At 41.0% G+C, this 26,311-nt stretch overlaps 1 protein-coding gene across 1 annotated transcript in view; it reads left to right on the forward strand.

Annotated features, from left to right (window-relative positions):
• Positions 1–26,311, forward strand: part of RNF213 (ring finger protein 213) — an 881,087-nt gene that overhangs the window by 811,538 nt on the left and 43,238 nt on the right. The window contains exons 50-57 of the mRNA XM_053706514.1: positions 9,693–9,727; positions 9,890–9,984; positions 15,186–15,345; positions 16,740–16,920; positions 17,821–17,915; positions 19,638–19,895; positions 19,985–20,117; positions 20,828–20,911. Of these exons, the coding sequence (XP_053562489.1) occupies positions 9,693–9,727; positions 9,890–9,984; positions 15,186–15,345; positions 16,740–16,920; positions 17,821–17,915; positions 19,638–19,895; positions 19,985–20,117; positions 20,828–20,911 (1,041 nt within the window). The remainder of the gene's footprint in view (positions 1–9,692; positions 9,728–9,889; positions 9,985–15,185; positions 15,346–16,739; positions 16,921–17,820; positions 17,916–19,637; positions 19,896–19,984; positions 20,118–20,827; positions 20,912–26,311) is intronic.

Below are 26,311 nucleotides of genomic sequence, written 5' to 3' on the forward strand. Positions count from 1 at the left end.
GTATCTGCATATCCCAATCCACAAATCTCATCATCAGTTCCTGAGGTTCGCCTTTCTGGACAAACATTACCAGTTTGTGGCTCTTCCATTCGGTTTAGCCACCGCTCCCAGAATTTTCACAAAGGTGCTAGGGTCCCTTCTAGCGGTCCTAAGACCGAGGGGCATCGCTGTAGCACCTTATCTAGACGACATCCTAATCCAAGCGTCGTCTCTTTCCAAAGCGAGGGCTCATACAGACATTGTGTTGGCTTTTCTCAGATCTCACGGGTGGAAAGTGAACATAGAAAAAAGTTCACTGTCACCGTCCACAAGGGTTCCTTTTCTGGGAACAATAATAGATTCTGTGGAAATGAAGATCTTTCTCACAGACGTCAGAAAGACAAAGCTTCTAAAAGCTTGTCGAGTTCTTCACTCTATTCCTCAACCCTCCATAGCTCAATGCATGGAAGTAATAGGACTAATGGTCGCAGCAATGGATGTGGTTCCTTTTGCTCGAATTCATCTAAGACCATTACAGCTGTGCATGCTCAATCAGTGGAATGGGGACTATACAGACTTGTCTCCCCAAATTCAAGTAGACCAGGTAACCAGGGACTCACTTCTCTGGTGGTTGACCCAGGATCACCTGTCTCAGGGAATGAGTTTCCGCAGACCGGAGTGGGTCATCGTCACGACCGACGCCAGCCTCTTGGGGTGGGGCGCGGTCTGGGACTCTCTGAAAACTCAGGGCCTATGGTCGCGAGAAGAGTCGCTTCTCCCGATAAACATTTTGGAACTAAGAGCTATATTCAATGCGCTCCTGGCTTGGCCTCAGCTAGCGGAAGCCAGGTTCATAAGATTTCAGTCGGACAACATAACGACTGTTGCGTACATCAATCATCAGGGGGGAACAAAGAGTTCCCTAGCGATGAAGGAAGTAACCAAGATAATCCAATGGGCAGAGAATCACTCCTGCCATCTATCTGCTATTCACATCCCAGGAGTAGACAACTGGGAGGCGGACTATTTGAGTCGTCAGACTTTCCATCCGGGGGAGTGGGAACTCCATCCGGAGGTCTTTGCTCAGTTAACCCAATTATGGGGCATTCCAGACATGGATCTAATGGCGTCCCGTCAGAACTTCAAGATTCCTTGCTACGGGTCCAGATCCAGGGATCCCAAGGCGACTCTAGTGGATGCATTAGTGGCGCCTTGGTCGTTCAACCTAGCATATGTGTTTCCACCGTTTCCTCTCCTCCCCAGGCTCATAGCCAGGATCAAACAGGAGAAGGCCTCGGTGATTCTGATAGCTCCTGTGTGGCCACGCAGGACTTGGTATGCAGACCTGGTGAATATGTCATCGGCTCCACCATGGAAGCTACCTTTGAGACAGGACCTTCTAGTACAAGGTCCATTCGAACATCCCAATCTAGTTTCTCTGCAGTTGACTGCTTGGAAATTGAACGCTTGATTTTATCCAAGCGTGGGTTTTCAAATTCTGTGATTGATACTCTGGTCCAAGCCAGAAAACCTGTGACTAGAAGGATTTACCATAAAATATGGAAAAAATATATCTGTTGGTGTGAATCCAAAGGATTCTCCTGGAGTAAGATTAAAATTCCAAAGATTCTCTCCTTTCTCCAAGAAGGTTTGGATAAAGGATTGTCAGCTAGTTCTCGAAAAGGACAGATTTCTGCATTATCCGTCTTGTTGCACAAACGACTGGCAGCTTTGCCAGATGTACAAGCTTTTGTTCAGGCTTTGGTTAGAATCAAGCCTGTTTACAGACCCATGACTCCTCCTTGGAGTCTAAATTTAGTTCTTTCAGTTCTTCAAGGGGTTCCGTTTGAACCTTTACATTCCATAGATATTAAGTTACTATCTTGGAAAGTTCTGTTTTTGGTTGCTATTTCTTCTGCTAGAAGAGTTTCTGAATTATCTGCTTTGCAGTGTGATCCACCCTATCTGGTGTTCCATTCAGATAAGGTTGTTTTGCGTACTAAGCCTGGTTTTCTTCCAAAAGTTGTTTCCAACGAGAACATCAACCAGGAAATAGTTGTTCCTTCTTTGTGTCCGAATCCAGTTTCAAAGAAGGAACGTTTATTACACAATTTAGATGTTGTTCGTGCTTTAAAGTTCTATTTAGAAGCAACAAAAGATTTTAGACAAACCTCATCCTTGTTTGTCGTTTACTCTGGTAAGAGGAGAGGTCAAAAAGCTACTGCTACCTCTCTCTCTTTCTGGCTGAAAAGCATTATCCGCTTGGCTTATGAGACTGCCGGACGGCAGCCTCCTGACCGTATCACAGCTCACTCTACTAGCGCTGTGGCTTCCACATGGGCCTATAAGAACGAGGCTTCTGTTGACCAGATATGTAAGGCAGCGACTTGGTCTTCTCTGCACACTTTTGCCAAATTCTACAAATTTGATATTTTTGCTTCTTCGGAGGCTGTTTTTGGGAGAAAGGTTTTACAAGCCGTGGTGCCTTCTGTTTAGGTAACCTGATTTGCTCCCTCCCTTCATCCGTGTCCTAAAGCTTTGGTATTGGTTCCCACAAGTAATGGATGATGCCGTGGACCGGACACACCAATGTTGGAGAAAACAGAATTTATGCTTACCTGATAACTTACTTTCTCCAACGGTGTGTCCGGTCCACGGCCCGCCCTGGTTTTTTTAATCAGGTTGAAAAAAATTTTCTTTATACACTACAGTCACCACGGCACCCTATAGTTTCTCCTTTTTCTCCTAACCGTCGGTCGAATGACTGGGGGGCGGAGCCAGAGGGGGAGCTATATGGACAGCTCTTGCTGTGTGCTCTCCTTGCCTTTCCCTGTGGGGGAGAACATTTCCCACAAGTAATGGATGACGCCGTGGACCGGACACACCGTTGGAGAAAGTAATTTATCAGGTAAGCATAAATTCTGTTTTTGTCCCATAATGAGATCCACTAGAGGTTTACCTCTGAAGTGCTGTCCTTTCTAACCTAGAAAGGAAGCGTCACTTACCTGTGGATCTGGCTGCAGGGCAGAAAGCAGCAACATAGGTGTGGCAGGCACAGCGCTCCCTGTCATGGACCTGTAGTAAGAGAAAGATCAGAGTCACCAACCCTGACTTTTAACAAAGGGGTAGCAAACTTGTTAGAAGAAATTGACATGGCACAGCTAGACCCCAGTCCTTGCTTGCAGGGAAAAATACCCATAAAAGGACAAATTATCTTCAGACACCGACTTTGCACAACCTCTATTGAGAGAGACAAAGAGAATGACTGGGGATTATGGGTAAGGGAACTTAGACTTAACAGCTTTTCTGGGGTGCTCTTTGCCTCCTCCTGCTGGCCAGGAGTTAAATATGCCACTAGTAATTGGAATGATGTTGTGGACTCTCCGTGTCTTAGGAAAGAAAGTTTAATTTTGACTTTACTGTCCCTTTAAGTGGTGTTCATGTCATTATCTGAATAAAACAAATTCTGTTTAGATAAGAGAAATAAACCATTTCTTTCCAATGGCATGGAGAGTCATTACTGTTGGGAGTTCAACACCTGGCCACCAGGAGGAGGCAAAGACACCCCAGCCAAAGCATTAAGTATCCCTCCCACTTCCCATACTCCCCCAATCATTCTTTGCCTCTGTAACTTGGAGGTTGGCGAAGAAAGTTCTCTGAAGAAAGAATGGATATTTAGTCTTTTAATGTGTAGTTTCCCTGCAAGATAGGACTGGGGTTATGCTTTGTCCATGTAATCCTCTTAGTAAGAGTATTGGTAGCTGTTAGCTGCTGGATGTTGCAGTGAATCTTCTCTCTAGCCTCCTTCCAGCTTTTTCTATGCTAACACCACCACCTGGCAACCAGTGATATCTTACACTGCTTTCCTTTCTGCATCAGGTCCCTGTCTGATGTGGATGAAACTGTCAGACATGGAAGTGCACAGCAGAGACCCTGAAGGGTAAGTGTCTTTTATATATTCCTCTAGGACACTGAAGAAGATGGGCCTTATTATAGGTGACCAGATGGCACCTAATATCCTCTGATAGGGTCTGTGGACTCTACATGGAAATTTTCTCTATGGAATCTTCATGTAAGATTTAAGCAGCAGTTTTTACTCAGGGACTCCTGTGACTATCCTGCTGGCTAATGGGGATTAACAGGATATTGGGACTTGGCTGTCTGAGTGCTCTAACGGGGTTGTTGAGCACTCTTGAGGATGAGCATACCTCTGTAGTCTCTGAGGGTGAGATTTCTGATTCAGACTCTTCTGTGAAAAAAAAAACAGTAGAGTCTGAGGAGATAAACTTCAGATTCAAGCTTGAACACCTTTGCTTTTTACTCAAGAAGGTATCATCGACTTTAGATGTTCCTGAACCGAAACCATCAGAGGAACCTAAGATTCCAAAACTGGACAAGGTTTATGATGTTAGACCCAGAGCTGCTGAGGTTCTCCCCGTCTTCTAATTTCAAAAAGATGTTTCCTGTTCCTGAATCTAATCTGGAAATTTTCAGTTTCATTCCCACAGTGGATGGCACTATTTCCACCCTGGTCAAACGTACTACTATTCCTTTAGAGGATAGTACCTCCTTTAGGGAGCCCATGGACAGAAAGATGGAGGGGTACTTAGCTTGGCCTTCTTTTTCAACCGACTGCGAGTATTGTGGCGGTTGCTGGAACCGCTACTAATTGGTGCGACTTTATCGGAGTTGATTCTGGAGGAGACGTATTAGGGCTCTCAAGATAGCCAATTCCTTTGTGACGCTAATATGCAGGTTTTTTTGCCTGAGTGCTAAGTCGTCTGGCTTTGCGGTTCTGTCGCGTACGGCCTTGTGGCTAAAGTCCTGGTCAGCGGATATGATATAGTATCTAAGTCAAGACTTCTCTCCTTTTTAAGGGGAAGTCTTTATTTGGACCGGGCCTGGATTCCATCATTTCCTAGGTGACTGGCAGGAAGGGTGCCTTCCTTCCTCAGAATAAGAAGGCTAGGTCCAGGGGTCATCAGTATGGCAATTTTCGAGAGTTCCCTGGTGATGAAGGAGGGCAGAGTCCCACAATTGTCACATTTCGGCCATCCATATCCTGGGAGTAGACAATTGGGAGGTGGATTACCTGAGCAGACAGACATTCCATCCAGTTGAATGGGCTCTTCATCGAGAGGTGTTTTCCGAGATAACCCTCAGGTGGCGTGTTCTGGAGATAGACGTGATGGCCTCTCATCTCAAAACCAAACTGCCCAGATAAGGTTCGAGATTAAGGTATACCCAAGCACTGTTGGTGGATGCATTAGTGGTTCCTTGGAAGTTCAAACTTATTTATCAGTTTCCTTTGTTTGCTCTTCTTCCCCGGGTAATTGCCCGAATCAAACAGGATTCTAACTGCTCCAGTGTGGCTTCGCAGGACTTGGTTCGCAGACCTGGTGAAGATGTCATCCTCTCCTTTGTGGAGATTGCCTCAGAGAGCGGACCTTCTACTTCAAGGTCCATTTCTGTACCTAAATCTAGATTCTCTGAGATTGCGTGGAGATTGAATGCCTATTTCTGTCCAATGGAGGTTTTTTCTGACAAGGTCATTGATACTTTAATCCAGGCTCGTAAGCCAGTGACTCGTTGGATGTATCACAAGGTGTGGTGCACCTACCTAACCTGGTGTGAGGCTCAAGGTTTCCCTAGGAAAAGGGTGAGAATTCCTCGAATTCTTTTGTTTCTCCAAGAAGGTTTGGTGAAAGGTTTGTCTGGTTCTCTCAAAGGATAGATTCTGCTCTTTACATGTTGCTACACAACAAATTGGCTAATCTTTCAGATATTCAATCATTTGTTCAGGCTCTGGGGAAAATCAGGCCTGTGTTTAAATCAGTTGCTCCTCCTTGGAGCCTTAATCTGGTTCTTCATGTTCTTCAACAGGCTTCATTTGAGCCTATGCATTCTGTTGATGTTAAACTTTTATCTTGGAAATTTTTGTTTTTGTTGGCTATTTTTTCTGCTCGTAGAGTTTCGTAATTATCTGCCTTACAGTGTGATCCCCCTTATCTTATTTTTCATGCTGATAAGGCTGTTCTACGTACTAAGTTGGGTTTTCTACCTAAGGTGATCTCTGACCGCAATATCAATCAGGAGATCGTAGTTCCTTCCTTTTGTCCTAATCCTTCTCAGAAGGAGTGGTTGTTGCACAATCTGGATGTGGTGCGTACTTTGAAATTCTATCTTTATTCTACCAATGATTTTAGACAATCTTGTTCCTTATTTGTTGTGTACTCCAGTAAGCGCAAGGGTCAGAAGGCCACTGTGACTTTCCTTTTGGCTGCGGAGTGTCAATCGTTTGGCTTACGAGGAAGCTGGTCAGCAGCCTCCTGATAGGATTACAGCTCACTCTACATGTGCTGTGTCGTCTTCTTGGGCTTTTAAGGAGAAGCCTCTATGGAACACATCTGCAAGGCAACTACCTGGTCTTCTTTGCATACCTTTTCTAAATTTTACTAGTTTGATGTTTTTGTCTTTTGGGAGAAAGGTGCTTCAACCGTGGTGCCTTCACATTAGGTCCGCCTGCCTTATTTTCACTCCCGGTTCATTCTGTGTCCTATCTAGCTTGGATATTGGTCCACGGACCCACCAAGTAATTTTAAGTCAGATTTTCTTTTTTTAATTCTGACACCTCTATACCCCTAGTGTTCTACTTTTCCTGATTTCCCTGGCTGAATGACTGGGGGAGTATGGGAAGTGGGAGGGATACTTAATGCTTTGGCTGTGGTGTCTTTGCCTTCTCCTGGTGACCAGGTGTTGAATTCCCAACAGTAAAGAATGAATTTGTGGAAATAATTTTTCAGATAAGCATACTTTTTTTTTAATTATTATTATAAATATATTCAATTATGTGTTTGCAATGTGAAATTGTTTTACGTTGTGACAAGCAATTACATTAATTATAAATGTTTATTACAGCATAAATAATGTAATTTATCATTATAAAATGTATAATATCTATGTATGCAGTTGACAACATATAATATTCAAGTGTCTAAGCAATAAGAACATACATATGTCATAACATACGCATATATCAGTATGATAGAATGTCTGATAAAGGAACCTCAGTATTCTGAAAGCTTGCAGTTGTACCAAATACAGTGTACGCCACCAAAACTTTTGCCAACTGGGTGGGGGCAGGGTAATATTTTCTAATATTATATCATTTTCTGCTATCCAAAACACAAATTAATTGCATAATCCTATATCATAAAAGGCCGAGTGTGTTTGTCCGAAGCTGTCATGCGCAACTGACCTGGCATCTGGCGTGGAGTGGATGGGGCCGGGCGTGACGTGGAGGGGGAGAGAGAAAAAGAGAGGGAGAGATACAGCAAATGAGAGAGGGGAGAGAGAGCAAAAGAAAGGGGGAGAGAGTAAAAGAGAGAGGGGAGAGAGAGCAAAAGAGAGGGGGAGATAGAGAGTGCAAAAGAGAGGTGGAGAAAGCGCAAAAGAGAGGGGGAAGGAGAGCAAAAGAGTTGGAGAGAGACAGCAAAAGAGAGAGGGGAGAGAAAGAGCAGAAGAGGGGGAGAGAGAGCAAAAGAGAGGGTGGTAGAGAGACAGCAAAAGAAAGGAAGAGAGACAGCAAAAGAGAGAGGGGAGAGAGAGAGAGAGCAAAAGAGAGGAAGAGAGATATCAAAAGAGAGAGGGGAGAGAGAGAGCGAATGTGAGGGTGGAGAGAGAGATCAAAAGAGAGGGGGGAGAGAGAGAGCAAAAGAGGGGGGATAGAGAGAGCGAAAGAAAGGGGAGAGAGAGTGCGCAAAAGAGAGGGGGAGAAAGAGCAAAAGAGATGGAGAGAGAGCAAAAGAAAGGGGAGAGAGTAAAAGAGAGAGGGGAGAGATAGAGCAAAAGAGAGGGGGAAAGAGAGGGAGAGAGAGCAAAAGAGAGAGGAGAGAGAGAGCAAAAGAGAGAGGAGAGAGAGAGCAAAAGAGAGGGGAGAGAGAGAGCAAAAGAGAGGGGAGAGAGAGAGCAAAAGAGAGGGGAGAGAGAGAGCAAAAGAGAGGGGAGAGAGAGAGCAAAAGAGAGGGGAGAGAGAGAGCAAAAGAGAGGGGAGAGAGAGAGCAAAAGAGAGGGGAGAGAGAGAGCAAAAGAGAGGGGGGAGATAGAGAGCAAAAGAGGGGGTAGAGAAAGCAAAAGAAAGGGGAGAGAGTAAAACAGAGAGGGGAGAGAGAGAGCGCAAAAGAGAGGGGGAGAGAGAGCAAAAGAGATGGAGAGAGACAGCAAAAGAGAGGGGGAGAGAGCAAAAGAGAGGGAGAGATACAGCAAAAGAGAGGGGAGAGGGAGAGAGAGCAAAAGAGATGGAGAGAGACAGCAAAAGAGAGGGGGAAAGAGAGCAAAAGAGAGGGAGAGGAGAGAGAGAGCAAAAGAGAGGGGAGAGAGAGCAAAAGAGGGGGAGAGAGAGCAAAAGAAAGGGGGGAGAGAGCGCGCAAAAGAGATGGAGAGAGACAGCAAAAGAGAGGAGGGAGAGATACAGCAAAAGAGAGGGGAGAGAGAGAGCAAAAGAGAGGGGAGAGTAAAAGAGAGGGGGAGAGAGCACAAAAGAGAGGGGGAGAGAGAGCAAAAGAGAGAGGAGAGAGCAAAAGAGAATGGAGAGAGAGATAAAGAGAGGGGGAGTACAAAAGAGAGGGGGAAGAGAGAGAGCAAAAGAGGGGGGTAGAGAGAGCAAAAGAGAGGGGGAGAGAGAGCAAAAGAGAGGGGGAAGAGAGAGAGCAAAAGAGAGGAGGGAGAGAGAGAGCAAAAGAGAGGGGGGAGAGAGAGCAAAAGAGAGGGGGGAGAGAGCAAAAGAGAGGGGAGAAAGAGAGAGCAAAAGAGAGGGGAGAAAGAGAGAGCAAAACAGAGGGGGGATAGGGAGAGAGCAAGGGGTGTGACCGCTGTACTGCAAAAAATGGGCCGTGTACACGGGCTTTAGGACTAGTTTAACATAAATGTATTTAATGATTATTTGTGCTATAAACATTTAACATTTTAATATTAGCTTAAAATTGGCTAACATTTTAGCCTGGGGGTCAGTAAAATCAGCAGGGTGGTACACCCGCTAAAAAAGTCCTGGGGAGAATACTGCGCTATTAATTAGCTATTAAATGTATCACCTATACATTTTACTTACTACACTTATTTTTTGGCAAAAGGATTTTTACTTTCTTTAAAGATACTCAAATATACTGTAGATGTGATGATATACAAACAATAAATATGACTATACATATAGAGGTAAAATTGCCAAATCCAAACTTATTCTGAAAGCCAAACTATTTTATATATATATATATATATATATATATATATATATATATATATATATATATATATATATATATATATATATATATATATATATATATATATATATATATATATATATATATGATTGTTGTTTTTTAAATAAAATTTATCAAAAATTATTCTTTATTTATTTTTCTCCCTGGCTGTAAGTCACAATCTTCTCTGCCTGTGTCTTTGGCTTGATTTTTGTGATCTAAAATGCAAATAAAGGTCTATATTTATTTAAAACAACATCTATTACCCTTCTGATTACAGTACTGTACTATGTTTCTGATGGTACTATGTATACAAAAGAATTACTAAAAAGTAGTTTAGTGGTATGATAATTCTTAATATTTATCATATGTGTATGCCGATAGTACTATGAAATCTTTACTGATATAAACTGTATTTGTGAAGAATTTACTAACTAAAGCTTTTCTTGTTTTTAGTTTGCCCCAACAATCATTATTGTGCTATTGGAGAGGTGAGTATACACATTTTTATTGGAAAATGTGCACTATATACATCTGAGATTATGGAAATTTTGTAACCCACTGTATTTCATCATTGTGCACTATATACTTGTGAGATAGACTATTTGTATGATTCCTTGTAATTCATACTTACCTTTCATTCTGTTTGACAGTGTGGACAGCCAATGGAACTCAGCAGATGCATAGACTGTGGAGCTGCAGTCGGTGGTCAGAATCATGTTGCACAAGCCGGATTTACTATAATTCAGTAAGTGTTGATTGATAGATCGAATTTTAAAAAACTTTCTGATTTACTTCTGTTATCACATTTTCTTCATTCTTTTTGTATCCTTTGTTGAAAAGCCACAATGCACTGCTGGAGGCTAGCAAAGCACATTGGATAAGTCAAAGACAAGAGGCATATATGTGGAGCCACCTGTTGGCAGCTAGCTCCCAGTAGTGTATTTGTTCTCCTGAGTCTACCTAGGCGTGCTTTTCAACAAAGGATACTAAGAGAAGGAAGCAAATTAGATAATAGAAGTAATGGAAAATTGTTTAAAATTGTAATATTCTATCTTAGTCGTAAAAGAACAATTTTGGGTTTTATGACCCTTTAATAATGGTCTTAATAAAAGTCTTACATTTTTGTGCCCCTCTTTTTGTATCATATATCAAACTGAAATTGTATCCCTTTTCAAGAACAAATGTGGAGAAAAAAAAATATCCAAATAGGGGGAATACCTAGAAATTACGGTGTACCTGGGGCAAATTTCTAGTAGGACCATTTCTCTACCATTCTCTCCATCATTGAACCATTTCAGCCTATATGTGTTCTAGACACAGGATGTATACAGTATTAAGCACCTTCTGAACTCCGGTGTAATGGGACAGTAAAGTCAAAATAAAATATTCTTGATGCAGATAGAGCATAAAATGTGCTTTGTTCTAGGTATCCTTTGTGGAAAACATGTCTAGATACGGTGTAGCAATGTACAACTAGGAACTAGCTGGTGATTGGTGGCTGCACAGTTATGCCTCTTGCCAATGGCTTACCAAATATGTTTAGCTAGCTCCTAGTAGTGCATTGCTGCTCCTAGGTTTACTCTACAACAAAGGATGTCAAAAGTACAAAGCAAATAAAATTTGATAATCTGAGTACACATGGTAAAGTTGTTTAAAATTGCATAACCTGTCTAAATCATGAAAGTTTCATTTTGGCTTTACTGTCCCGTTTATTCCAGTATTATTCTTTCTGAACATCATCAAATTTAAAAGTAACTTAAACTTTATATTCACTAGCATAACAATGATACAAAATGTGAATATTATGAGTTGTTTTTTTTTAGGAATTGTTTTGACTTATATATACTGTGATGAGAGTGGGAAGTGACGTCACCAGATTAGGGGCGGGGCTTAGGTCCGTTTGTCTGTCTCGCAATTAGTTAGTGAGATCAATGCTAGCAGATGTATGTTTCCATGATCTACAATAAAATAGAGTTGTCCTGCATGTGTCCTGCATCTCGTGACATGTGTCAGAAGTTCTTGCCTGCGCTTCTGTTTCCTGATCGATGACGATGTCAAAGTTTATCCCACCTGAGCCTTTTGACTTCTCTCAGCCTGCAGCTTGGCCCACATGGTGTCAGCGGTTTCAGCGCTTCAGGATTGCTTCCAAGCTGGACAAGGAGAGTGGTGAAGTACAAGTTAATTCACTTTTATACTCTATGGGGAAAGATGTGGAGCCAGTGTTCAATGCTTTTACTTTCCAAGAAGAGGAAGAATTTGCCTTTGAAATAGTTATGAATAAACTCATTTGTGCGCAGCCTGTATGAACTAGCTGAATTCTGTGAGTTTGGTGTTGCTAAAGAAGAGCAAATCAGAGACGGAATAGTTATTGGAATTGCAGATGCTGAAGTCTCACTGAAGCTACAGTTAGAGTCTGATTTAACATTAGATGGGGCTATTAGGATGGCCCGCCAGAGTGAACTGGTGAAAAAGCAAAGTGCTGATCTGAGGTCTGAGAGTATTGTGGACGAAGTGCAGCAGTTCAGGAGAGCTGCTAGTGAAAGGCACAGTGTGAGCGGTAGACCTAGGGCAACAGGCCCAGAAGTGGATGGGCGCAGCATGCCCGATGCACACGGTGCAACCGTGCCCATGATCAGAGAGTGTCATATGCCCTGCTAAAGACAAAAGATGTAGAAAATGTAACAGGATGGGCCATTTTGAAGTGGTGTGTAAGACTGAATATATTAAGGAGATGCAGGTGGATAGCGACCAGGAGGGTCAAGAAGTGTCCTTTGTGGGGTTTGTTGATGAACGGCCAGGTTCAGAAGATGATTGGAGGGTTACCCTTACTTTAATGGGAGCCAAAGTTGCCTTTAAGATTGACACAGGAGTAGACATCACTGTAATGTCTCTTGCAGCGTTCATAAAACTGCCTCGACAGCCCCAGCTGGCGAAAGTTACAACAAAAGTCCATAGTCCTGGTGGCCGCATTGATTGTGCAGGGAAATTTCTTGCCAGCTGCGAGTACAAGCAAAGGAAATTCACCATGTGGGTGCATGTGATTAGAGGTCAGTGTGTTAACAACTTATTGAGCAGAAAAGCAGCCTGTGGTTTGGGCCTAGTGGTACAGAGTGAATGAGATCTCAGAAGATATCTTTGGTGAATTGGGCCTACTGAATTGCATCCCAGTCCGTATATCACTTAAAGGTGACGCAGTCCCATACAGCATTACCACTCCCCGTAGTATTCTGTTCCCGCTCATGCCTCAAGTGGAGAAGGAGCTTCTGCATATGAAGAATATGGGGTTATTGAAGAGGTTGTTGAAGCAACTGACTGGTGTGCCCCCCATTGTGCCCGTTGCGAAGAAAAACGGGAAGGTACGCATCTGCATAGATTTGAAAAGGCTGAATGAGGCGGTGACGAGAGAGAGAGATATGTGCTGCCGACACTTGAAGACATAGCTCCGGGGGCAAAGTTCTTCTCTACATTGGATGCTTCTAGCGGCTTATTGCAGATACCTCTAGATCCAAATTTCCTGCAAACTGACTACCTTCATTACACCAGTAGGTCAGTTTTGTTTTTGCAGACTCCCCTTCGGGATATCCTCTGATCCTGAAATCTTCCAAAGAGAAATTAGTTCTCTCCTAGGAGACCACGTGGGCACGGCAGTCGTCATGGATGAAATCTTAGTGTATGGGTCTACATTGGAGGAACATGATCAGCGATTGAGCTGTGTGCTGCAGAGTATCAGAGAGTCCGGGCTGAAGCTAAACAAAGAGAAATGCCATTTTGAAGCTGAGTTATGTTACTTTGGGCATATCATCAATGGGGATGGCATCAAACCAGACCCCGAGAAAATTTGTGCTATTGTGCTATTGAACAGATGAAAATCCTTCTGATGTACATGAGCTGAGACAAATATTGGGCCTTGTAAATTATATGGGCAGGCTCCCCGAAGCTGGATGGGTTGGTGCTGTTCTAGGACCGCATTGTTATTCCTGTTAGCATGCGGCAGGAGATGTTAAACAGGATTCACGATGGCCACTTAGGCATTACAAAGTGCAGAGAAAGGGCAGCTACGGCTGTATGGTGGCCTGGAATTAGTTCCGACATTGCAAGCCATGTGTCTAAATGTGCCTTTTTGTCGGGAACGCTGGCCTACTCAGAGAAGGGAGCCCTTGATTTCTACTCCGCTGCCTGCAGGCCCGTGGCAGAAAATAGCTGCTGATTTGTGCGAATTGCACAGGAAAAAGTTCTTAGTCGTGATCGACTACTATTCCAGGTATTTGGAAATTGCACCTTTGAATGAAATCACAAGTCAAGCCGTTATCACTCGTCTCAAGAGCTTGTTCGCCCAGTGGGGCATACCAATGGAGCTGGTGAGTGATAACGGAATGCAGTTCGCTTCCACAGAGTTCAGTTCTTTCAGAAGGGAATATGATTTTATACATTCTACGTCAAGTCCACATTACCCGCAGGCCAACGGAATGGCTGAAAGGGCAGTTCAAATAACAAAATTAATTTTAAAGCAATCTGAGCTGTACCTGGCCCTCTTGTCCTATAGGGCGACTCCCATTCAAGCCACAGGCTTTAGCCCGGCACAGCTGATGCTAGGATGCCAGATTCGCACCACCTTACCCTCTGTGGGTGTCTTCCAGCCAACTAGCTCTATTCCTCCGGACAAAGTCCTTAGGAGGGATGAAGAGGCAAAAAGGGGCTATCGATTCTTCTACGACAGGAGACATTCTGTGAGGCCCTTGCAGGAGCTGAATGCGGGGCAAAGTGTCAGAATTAAACTTGATGATGAGAAGAAATGGAAGATGCCTGCTACGGTAATTGGACGCTCTCCAGAACCAAGGTCTTATGTAGTCCTTACTGATGGAGGAACAGTTACACGCCGTAACCGAAAACATCTTCAGCCTTTACCTGAGAGTTTGGAACTGGATGCCTCAGTACCACCGCCGGTGGGATCCCCTGTTTTAAAAGGGGTGCCTTCCCCTCGGCAAGCTCACAGCGGGGATATGTCTCTGCCTCCAGCGGACTCTCAATCACCTTCTTCTGTATCAGAGGACAGTTCATGTAGAGTTACATCAAGCGGAAGAGTGGTGAAACGTCCGGCCCGATATCGGGATTAACTTTAGTTAGAACAGAGAACGGAAGTATGGGCAGAATAATCCCATGGTCACTGTGGACTAGGGTAGTCTACCCCGATGTTCAAGTCAGGATGTAATTCATGTTGTTTATATTTTCTGTAACTTATTTGTTATATACTATACAAAATTGTTGACTACAGCCAGTATGGCTGAAACCGGTCAGACCTTTTTTTGATTCTCTCTTTGTATATATGGAGTCTGCCTATTTTTGTTTCGTTTTTAATATGTCCTAATAAAGAACCAGTTTTAACTTACAAGCACTTTTGCATTTCTGCCGGAACGTCTCTGGATTTGTTTTTTCATTATACAAAATTGTTGTTGTATACTTTGTTATATTCAAATGAAAAAAAAAATGTATGCTTTGTCTTTTGAAAGGGGGAAGATGTGATGAGAGTGAGAAGTGACGTCACCAGATTGGGGGCGGGGTTTAGGTCCATTTGTCTGTGTCGCAGTTAGTTAGTGAGATCAATGCTAGCAGATGTATGTTTCCATGCTCTACAATAAAATAGAGTTGTACCATCTTTGCTGTGTCCTGCATGTGTCCTGCATCTCATGACATATACAACTTTACTACATTCAGCTGTATCTGTTTATATAGTGGTCTAAAAAGATCTTAAGTTTGAGCACACTGTAATGTCAGAAGATTTTTTTTATATATATAAATATATATATAAAAATAGGATATTTAAGAATATCATCTTTATGTTCATTTATTTGAAAATAAAGTCCATGGGTATTGTCAACCCAAGACCAGTGTTCCATTTGTAGATTTCATTTATTAAAGATCAATGTTTTGTTTTGTTTTTTGAAACAGACAGGAAGTTGACCGAACACAGACTGGACATGTTTTGGGAGCTCCTGAACGTCTTGGGTCAAGTGTAGCACCTGACCGAGATGTTCCTGCACCAGCATTTATTTTGTTACGACTTCTGACTCACCTTTCAATGATACTTGGAGCGGAACACAATCCACGGGTACAGCACAATAATGTTAGATATAATTAAATGTATTCCACCTAGAGTAGAAGTTGTGGTAAACAATTACTTGAGTTTGTTGATCTGGAACCCAGTCACAAAAATGTACAACCTTGCTTTTACCATTCTATGTAAAGATCTGAAGATGAGACAGACTTTTCCAGAGTGTAGGCAATGAGTCTGATGAGGAGCCAGGTAGTCTGAGAGTAGGAAACAGGCCCAGAGGTATTTTCAGGTGAGGTAGCAGTCACAAAACCAAGGACCACAGCAAGTAAGTAGGAACTGGATCTGGAAGGGGAAGGGAAAAACATGTCAGGAAACAGAAATATAGACTAAATAACCAAGCTCTTGCTTCCAAGCTCCCAGTTTTTGAAGGGACAGTATACTGTAAAATTATTTCTGTATGAATGTACAGTATTTTCAATGACTTGGTATACCAGCTGCAGAGTATAAAATGTATGAGAAATTGCATTTTTCGGTTTATTTGTGTATATGAAGTAGCTGGTTTTGATCTTTGAAACCACAGCCTATTACAATGGGTTAAGCTTCAGGTAATATCATATCTCATTATGTTATCACTTTGTGTACACAAACTTGCTTCATTATCTTATATTTCTCTCAAAAACCAAAGCTCAATACTTAGAGAGAACAATGTAAAATGATAATTTTATTGCTTAACTATCCTGCACCCCACTGGGAGTGTAATTTCTTCTGCTGGCTGTGTTTACTTAGGCTATTCAATAGCCTGGACTCCAGTATAGAAATTTTCAGTATAGGTGGGGATACCACAGGCTAAGTCAGCTATTTCAAATGCCAAAATAGGGGTAAATGAGCTGCTTGTCAACAATTTAATACACTCAGCAGGTAAAATTGATCATTTGGAGCAATTTAAAGGGGATATTTTTGGGGGTGAACTGTCCCTTTAAGTGTGGATGTCACTGGGCTCAAAGAAAGCCTCCTGCAAGTGCTTCCTAAAGGGATTTAAATGAGAGAGCAACCTCCTATATTCCTCCTTCCCTGCGGTGTCAGCTCAGCATACATAGTGTTAGAGAAGTGTTTCTGGATATAGCAAGAGTGCAGTCCCTTACACCACAGCAACATCTGTAAGACCCATCTCCTCCTGTACCCTTGACAAAGGTGGCACATACAGCAACAATTTGTATATGGCATGCAGTGCTGCACCTGGGCTATTACCATACTGCCCGCTGCTAGCGCCATACCATACTGCCTATGAGAGTAGGTTTTAGCACTACCATTTGGGGCACATGCTTCCATCAACGTTTACCAACCCTGGTATAGGATAATAATTCTGTCTGAGGTTTTTGTTTTTTTAACAGTAAATCAGTTTTTTCATGTGAAAATATTTCTCTTAATTTCACTGTTATCTTTCTTAGAGTTTAATGGTTATTTTAAAACCACAAGTACAAGATCCTGGACGCTTCCTTTTGGGCCATATTGCAAAAGACTTGGAGCATCTTAAGAATACTCTTGGAAAGAGTGCAGATGAGACGACAACAATTGTACACTTGATTCTTCGCAATATGCTAACAAATACTAACCAACAACCTGGACAGTGTAAGTTAAACATCTCATGACTACAACAGTGCAACTCTTGGCAGGGCCCTCTACCCATTTGATCCCTATAATTGTTTTGTTGTACTCCGCATTTGTTTATAGCGCTGCGGAATCTGTTGGCGCTCTACAAATAACCAATAATAATAATGTTCCAACAACAACCATCAATTTACATAGGACCGACAGTGATCTTACACTAAAGTATAAATGTTATTTATTTTTGCATGAGTGGTCACATGAATTAAATCTGTATTTTTATAATACTGCTGTATGTTTTTGCTCCCTCTGTTTACACCTACTAGACATACACTGTGCATCGTATGCCATTATTATATCATTGTAGTTGCAGAAAGTAACCTCTTAATGATAATTAAATGCACTTAACTTTAAACCAACCCATCATAACCATTTAATATAACACTCATATATCACTGGTAACATTTTAAATATTTTTACCAGGGCCATTACAATAACTGGACTTCTGAATGCAACATAATCTATGTAAAAGATACAAATATCCAATAAATGTATTGAAATAATTTAAAACTGTCATATTTTTTATTTATTTTTTGCTTTGTTTTGCAATGCAGGGACATACCCCATGGAAAGCCTATTGTATTAGTTTAACCTATATCTTTGCCAAAGGCCAGATAGGGGTAAATATAGATACATATATAGTTTCTGCACTAATTAAGTAATCAGTGTGTAGAATGTTGCAGGGTCAAGATGCACTTCAGCGTCTCTTGTAGCAGTGGACAAAACACAGTTCACAGTTGAATGCCCCACACATATTTATGCACATAAACATCTAAACATTTGAGAAAAATCTGGGGATTTTTAATCATACAAATTACTATGATGTAGTATTTGGTAGTAATTAAATGTATTTCTCATTCTTAGGGGCTGTACATTTTGATGAAACTTTGTCCTCAAAGCTGGGAAGAAATGCTTGGGAAAAGCATATGGTTTCCTCATTTATTACTCCTGCACTCAAGGTAAAAATAAATTGCCTGACTGAACGTACAGGAATATAGCACTTATTATATCACAATGATACAACTACACACAGTTCTGTTTTCAGTGGGCTTGTGCATGCTGTTCTAGACTTACTGCTCGCTCTTTTTTCTCTAGCAAAATTCAAAATCTGTATAGCTGTATTTAAAATGAATAAAACATCCATTATTTACCTCAAGCTGGGTCAATCACATACACAGGTCAACTTTGAAAATTGTTCCATAGTTTCCATTAATTTGCCTAGAAAGAGAGAGAGAGAGATGAGTTTTAAAAGGGATTTTTTCTTATTTAACATATTTTTTATGTATTACTTGTCTTAATATATTTGAGAATGAGGGGATCAAGATACAAAATCTAAATATTCTTATTAGTGGTAAAACCTTGTGTTATTATTTATTTTTTATTCATTCTTAGGGTGCAACTATAAAAACTCCCCTGCTTGGAGATAATTACATGCAAACAATTTTTATATTATTTATAATTATTATTATTATATTGTATGTGTCTCTCCTTCACATCCAGAGCCCTATGTAGCGAGATAAACAGAAATCAAACTAAAATTTATCTTTCTAAAATAGCTTGCGGTATCTCACCAGAGAGCTTTAGAGAATCAAGTCTTAAAGGGACACTGAACCAAAAATGTTTCTTTTGTGATTCAGATAGAGCATGCAATTTTAAGCAACTTTCTAATTTACTCATATTATCAATTTTTCTTCATTCTCTTGCTATCTTTATATAAAAAAGAAGGCATCTAAGCTTTTTTCTTGGTTCAGAACTCTGGACAGCAGTTTTTGATTGGTGGATGAATTTATCCACCAATCAGCAAGGACAACCTAGGTTGTTCACAAAAAATGGGCCGGCATCTAAACTTACATTCTTGCATTTCAAATAAAGATTCCAAGAGAATGAAGAAAATTTGATAATAGGAGTAAATTAGAAAGTTGCTTAAAATGTCATGCTCTATTTGAATCACGAAAGAAAAAATTTGGGTACAGTGTCCCTTTAATATTTAACAAAAAAAACTAATTAGACTCAGCAAAGTCTGTTTTAAAATTGATTAGATATTACAATAATAAAATTGATTTATTGAACTCTTGTTAAAGGGACAGTGTACTGTGATTTTTGTTTCTCTCCTTTAATGTGTTCCGGATGATACCACTGGAGTGTATTCATTTGTATACAGATCCTTTACCTTCATTTTGTCATTTTAAGTTTAGGCTTTTGCCTAATGTTTTCCTGCATATACTAAACATTTCAGTACCTAAGTATTAGTCGTAAAAAAGCTGTATATAAAAAAGGTATAGAAGTAATCACACTCCTAGTGGGGGTTTTCTTTAAGTATTGGTCTCACTGTGTATATAGATATAAAAAAGGAGGATTTTTGTGTAACTATAACGAAATAGGCTAATTAGTTCTGCTCTCCCTGCAAGCCCAGCCCTTTAATTGGGTTGCATTTTCAATTAGCAGACAGCTGTTTCATAGACAAAAAATCAGCAATTTCCCGTATATATTTAAACTCTGCATTCTAAATACATTAAGGGGAAATACATTTTATAGTATATTGTCCTTTTAAATATAATGTATTTTGCATTTCTAAAGAAGTAATTCTGTAAAATTAGGTAAGGGAGCCTTGCGGTTGTAGGTCATGGTGTGGGGTTCTACTCCTACATTTTGTGTTTTATTTATTTATTTTAAACCAACAGAGTTTAGATAAAGATCTTTTGGAAGTAAACAACTTTATAAGCAAAGATGAGAGGATCAGTTCTAATCCAATAGTGAAAATTGTATATGGTGATCCCCTGATTAATGGTGATCCTATGACATTACCACGAGAGAGCGCTGTGCAATGTTCCAAAATATGGAGCTGCAGGAAAAGATTGTCCGTTGAATATTTACGACACATCGCCCAGCAGAAGGATGGGAAAGACTTTGTGCCAATACTGTGGAATTTCCTCGAGAGAGTAAGTTTGGGCTGATTCTGAATAGATAAACAGGGATTATGTTACCGTATTAGAGTTATCTAATCATTTATTTCATTTGTTTTTATTAGGAAGGTGAATTGCGAATGGTGAAATACTTACCAGAAATTTTGAACCTTCAAAAAGACTTGGTTAAAAGGTTCCAGAATCACAGGGACATGGACAAGCAAACAATAACTGATTTCTTAATGAGCATACGTTCAGGTAAGTGATACATCTTTTGTTTAAAGGGACAGTGAAATCAAAATGAAACATGATAGAACATGCAGTTTTAAATAACTTTCTAATTTAATTTTATTATCAAAGTTGCTTTAATTTGTTTGGTTTGCTTTGTTTCTTTCCAATTTACTTCCATTTACAAAATGTGCCCAGTCTTTTTATATTTACACTTTTTGAGTTACTAGCTCCTACTGAGCGTGTGCAAGATTTCACAGAATATAAGTATATGCATTTGTGATTGGCTGATGGCTGTCACATGATACAAGGGGAGTGGAAATAGACGTAACTTGTCTGTCAGCAAAAAATCTACTACTAATTTGAAGTTCAGACTAAGTGCTATTGCATTGTCTTTTTATCATGCATTTGCTGATTATGCAAATCAACTGTATTTACTGGTCCTTTAACTAGTTAGGCTCAGGAGACACAATGCACTACTGAGAGCTAGCTGCTGATTGGTGGCTGCACATATATGCTTCTTGCCATTGGCACACCAGAACTAGCTCCCAGTAGTGCATTGCTGCTCCTTCAGCAAAGGCTACCAAAAGCAGAAATGAAGCACATTTGGTAATAAAAGTAAATAGGAAAGTTGTTTACAGTTTTAAACTCTATTTGAATCGTAAAAAATATTTTTTTTTGTTTAATGTCCCTTTAAACAAAATCCATAATGATATCCCTTTAATAATCTGTCTTTTTAGATGGTGCCAGACATATTTTTGAAAGGCGAATAAAGGCATTTCTGCTCACTTGGAATCATCTAAGGAATTCTCTCCATGTTAATGGTGAGTCTGTAATTTCAAGATGTATTATTTTTTTTTTACATAAAACAAAACTTTAAAGAAGTAAAACATATAAAACCAAAGCGAAATGAAAACATGCAGATTAATTCAAGACTTTGTTTTGTACACTATATTCTGCTCAATGTATGATAAAGCTAATTCTTATCTTAAAGGGACAATCTACAGCAAAATATTTATTGTTTTAAAAGATAGATAATCCCTTTTTCTTTCCAATTGTATGGAGAGTCCACAAATCCATTCAATTACTAGTGGGAATTCAACTCCTAGCCACCTGGAGGAGGCAAACAACACCTAAGCAGAGCTGTTAAGTACCACTCCCACTTCCCATAAACCCCCAGTTATTCTTTGCCTTGTACATCAGGACGGATGTGCGAAGATGCTGTGTCCACGTAATCCTCTTTAGTAAGAGTAGTGGTGGCTTTTAGCAGTTGGAAGACGGCGAGGAAGTCTATGCTTACCTTTCAACATCTATGCTACCCCTATATAGAAAACCAGGGTTGGTTACTCTGCTTTTCTTTGTCTACAAGTCCCTGTCAGTGGCTGAGGCTGTCAAACCTGGAGTTGGTGAGAAGAATAAAGACTTCTAACCGTGAGTCCCTGTATCCCTGCCCCCATGGCTTGTGGTCTAATTGAGGCATATTAGGGCTGAGGGACTGTTATTAATTTGCTGGGTACCCTCCTGTGAGGGTGGGCAATGAGGGAAGGGGATATTGCTGGACTTAGATACTCTCTCCCTGGGGCAGTGGTTTCATCTCTCTTCACTGATATTATTATTACAGAGACAACCACACATTATTTTTCATGCAGACTAGCAGTTCCTGATCCCTCTCAGGTAAGGGGTCTGTTATGCAGCCTTTTTACATTTCTTATTGGAGGAAAATTGAGTATGTGTACTTCTAGATATCCCTGGAAGAGGATTTAAGGGTATGTTAAGGGATTTACTACCGGTACTTATCCCCCTTCTCAGCGGCAGCACCTCCGTTCTTACTCTAGGAGGAGGTTACCGCAATTTATATTTCGTATCCCTTTTGGTTAGTACGGCGCCTGGCTTTAAGTATTGTGAGGGCAAGTCCGTAGGAAAGAGTTTGTCTTTTTTATTAACATCTCTGTTCAAGCTTCATGAAGGGGCTCATAATGCACACCATTAGCTTTTCCTTGCTTAGGCACCATGTTTTTTTCCTGCCACAAACAGGACTTTCCCTTTACTTGTATCGGCAGACCCCGGTGCGATATTGGGATACACTGTTGTTAACTGGGTGCATAAGAGTTTGTCTGCTGCTGTTTTAACTGTGTAGTTTGAGTCAGTTAATAGTCTGACTCGTACATACAAAGGCTCTGAGAAGTGGAGTATCTGCTTTTTATTCAGCTAACAGTACATCTCCAGTTGTTTCGCAGCAGATAGTCTCTTAAAGACGTCTTAAGTTATGTAAACATCCCGGTTCATCAGTCTACTGATGGAGCTTATTAGTCTGAAAGGACTTTTTAGCAGAGTGATGTTATTACATCTTTTTTTTTCTCATCAAATTCTGATTATTTTGTACTGCTTATCCAGAGGGCATGTCTCAGTACTGATCCTTTTTATTAGGATTTTTCTATCTGACATTGTGTAGCATACTTATGTTTACAGGTCAGGTTCATATCAGGATATTTTATGGATAATATTCAGTTGAACGATTATCTTTCTATAAGGTTTGCAATTTTTATAACATAAACATAAAAATAATAATAATAAATAAATAAAGAATAAAAGTCACTGGGACACAACATGAGACTAGAGTTCCAACTATGGGGGCATGTCTCCCTGGACTGCAATAACCAGGCCTGGACTGGCCATAGGTTATACCGGGCATTTGCCCGGTGGGCCGGCAGTTACCTTAGCCCCGCCCACCAGTAACATCATGTGTGGGTCAACTTAGCACACAGTGATGAGCGGTGCGGCTGTATACGCGCGCACAGTCTGTGATGTTGTCTAGATGTTGATATAAGTACTTCTAAAGCCTTATTTCTGCCTTTGCTTCTGGGTGCAGTAATTTTTGGATTAACCAACGATATTTAAGTTAAATTTGGGAATAATTTAATGTTTTTTGTGCATTTTGGAAAAATTGTTCACTTTTTCTTTTCTTAAAGGCACAGTACACGTTTTTTCTAATGTTTATTTTATGCTATAAATAAGTGTTTAAATGACTTTTTGTGGTATTACTAGTCTGTTCAACATGTCTGACATTGAGGTTTCTCATTGTTCTATGTGTTTAGAAGCTATTGTGAAACCCTCTCTTACATTGTGTAACTTTTTTACTGAAAGGGCTTTACAATGTAAAAAGCATATTTTAAATAAAGTAAGTGTGCCTAAGGATGATTCTCAGTCTGAAGAGAATCAGGATATGCCATCCAATTCTCCCCAAGTGTCACAACCTTTAACGCCCACACAAGCGACGCCAAGTACCTCTAGTGCGTCTAATTCCTTTACTCTGCAGGAGATGGCTGCAGTTATGTCAACTACCCTTACAGAGGTATTGTCTAAATTACCAGTGTTGCAGGGTAAACGCAGTAGATCAGGTATTAATGTAAATTCTGAATCCTCTGATGCTTTATTAGCTATTTCCGATGTTCCCTCACAGTGCTCTGAGTTGGGGGTCAGGGAATTACTGTCTGAGGGTGAAATTTCTGATTCAGGAAATGTTTTACCTCACACAGATTCAGATGTTATGTCATTTAAATTTAAGCTTGAACACCTCCGCCTGTTACTTAGGGAGGTTTTAGCGACTCTGGATGATTGTGACCCTATTGTGATTCCTCCAGAGAAATTGTGTAAAATGGATAAATATTTGAAAGTACCTACTTACACTGATGTTTTTCCAGTTCCTAAGAGAATTTCGGAAATTATTAGAAAGGAATGGGATAGACCAGGTATACCATTTTCTCCCCTCCTAATTTTAAGAAAATGTTTCCTATATCAGATACCATTCGGGACTCATGGCAAACGGTCCCTAAGGTAGAGGGAGCTATATCTACCCTAACTAAGCGTACTACTATACCCATTGAGGATAGTTGTGCTTTCAAAGACCCTATGGATAAGAAATTAGAGGGTCTACTAAAGAAATTATTTGTTAATCAGGGGTTTCTTTTACAACCTACGGCTTGCATTGTTCCAGTAACTACTGCAGCAGCTTTTTGGTTTGAGGCTCTAGAAGAGTCTCTAAAAGTTGAGACTCCATTAGATGACATTTTAAATAGAATTAAGGCTCTCAAGCTAGCTATTTCTTTTATTACTGATGCCGCTTTTCAAATTGCTAAATTAGCGGCAAAAAATGCAGGATTTGCTATTTTAGCACGTAGAGCATTGTGGCTCAAATCTTGGTCTGCTGATGTGTCATCAAAACATAAGCTTTTAGCTATTCCCTTTAAAGGTAAGACCCTTTTTGGGCCAGAATTGAAGGAAATCATTTCTGATATTACAGGAGGTAAAGGCCATACCCTACCTCAGGATAAGTCGGTTAAAATGAGGGGTAAACAGAATAATTTTCGTTCCTTTCGGAAATTTAAAGGAGGACCCCCCGCTTCTTCTTCTTCCTCAAAGCAGGAAGGGAATTTTACCCAATCTAAGTCGGTCTGGAGACCTAATCAGAACTGGAATAAGGGTAAACAATCCAAAAAGCCCACTCCTGCTCCTAGGACAGCATGAAGGGGCGGCCCCCGATCCGGGACTGGATCTGGTAGGGGGCAGACTCTCTTTCTTTGCTCAGGCTTGGGCAAGAGATGTTCAGGATCCCTGGGCACTAGAAATAGTGACCCACAGTTATCTATTGGAATTCAAGGACTTTCTCCCAAGAGGGAGATTTCATCTTTCAAAGTTATCTGCAAACCAGATAAAAAGAGAGGCGTTCTTACGCTGTGTAAAAGACCTTTCTACTATGGGAGTAATTTGTCCAGTTCCAAAATTGGAACAAGGACAGGGGTTTTACTCAAACCTATTTGTGGTTCCCAAAAAGGAGGGAACGTTCAGACCCATTTTAGATCTCAAGTGTCTAAACAAATTTCTAAGAGTTCTATCATTCAAGATGGAGACAATACGAACAATTTTACCAATGATCCAGGAGGGTCAATATATGACTACCGTGGACTTGAAGGATGCTTACCTTCATATTCCTATCCACAAGGATCATCATCAGTTTCTAAGGTATGCCTTTCTGGACAAACATTATCAATTCGTGGCTCTTTCCCTTCGGATTGGCCACAGCACCCAGAATCTTCACAAAGGTTCTAGGGTCTCTTATGGCGGTTCTCAGACCGCGAGGAATATCGGTGGCGCCTTATCTGGACGATATTCTGATTCAGGCGTCAACATATCATCTGACAAAATCTCACACGGACACAGTGTTGTCTTTTCTGAGAACTCACGACTGGAAGGTGAACATAGAGAAGAGTTCACTTGTCCCACAGACAAGGGTTCCTTTCTTGGGAACTCTGATAGACTCGGTAGCCATGAAAATATTTCTGACGGAGGTCAGAAAATCAAAGATTCTAAATACTTGCCGAGCACTTCAGTCCATTCCTCGGCCATCAGTGGCTCAGTGTATGGAAGTAATTGGATTAATGGTAGCGGCAATGGACATCGTTCCGTTTGCTCGCTTTCATCTCAGACCACTGCAACTGTGCATGCTCGGACAGTGGAATGGGGATTATGCGGATTTATCTCCTCCGATAAATCTGGATCAAGAGACCAGAAACTCTCTTCTTTGGTGGTTGTCGCCGGATCATCTGTCCTAAGCGACTTGTTTCCGCAGAGCCTCGTGGGTAATAGTGACAACAGATGCCAGCTTTCTGGGCTGGGGTGCAGTTTGGAACTCCCTGAAGGCTCAGGGTGTTTGGACTCAAATGGAGTCTCTTCTTCCAATCAATATTCTGGAATTGAGAGCAATATTCAATGCGCTTCAGGCATGGCCTCAGTTGGCTTCGGCCAAATTCATCAGATTCCATTCGGACAACATCACGACTGTGGCATATGTCAATCATCAAGGGGGAACAAGGAGTTCCTTGGCGATGATAGAGGTATCCAAGATAATCAGTTGGGCGGAGGCCCACTCTTGTCATCTGTCAGCGATCTACATCCCAGGAGTAGAGAATTGGGAAGCAGATTTTCTGAGTCGACAGACTTTTCATCCGGGGGAGTGGGAACTTCACCCGGAGGTATTTGCCTCATTGATTCTCAGATGGGGCAGACCGGAATTGGATTTGATGGCATCCCGACAGAATGCCAAGCTTCCAAGATACGGATCCCGGTCAATGGATCCTCAGGCCGAACTGATAGATGCCTTGGCAGTGCCTTGGTTGCTCAGCCTAGCTTATGTGTTTCCGCCATTTCCTCTCCTCCCACGCGTGATT

Source organism: Bombina bombina, chromosome 1, assembly GCF_027579735.1.
Source record: "Bombina bombina isolate aBomBom1 chromosome 1, aBomBom1.pri, whole genome shotgun sequence".
Taxonomy (NCBI): Eukaryota; Metazoa; Chordata; class Amphibia; order Anura; family Bombinatoridae; genus Bombina; species Bombina bombina.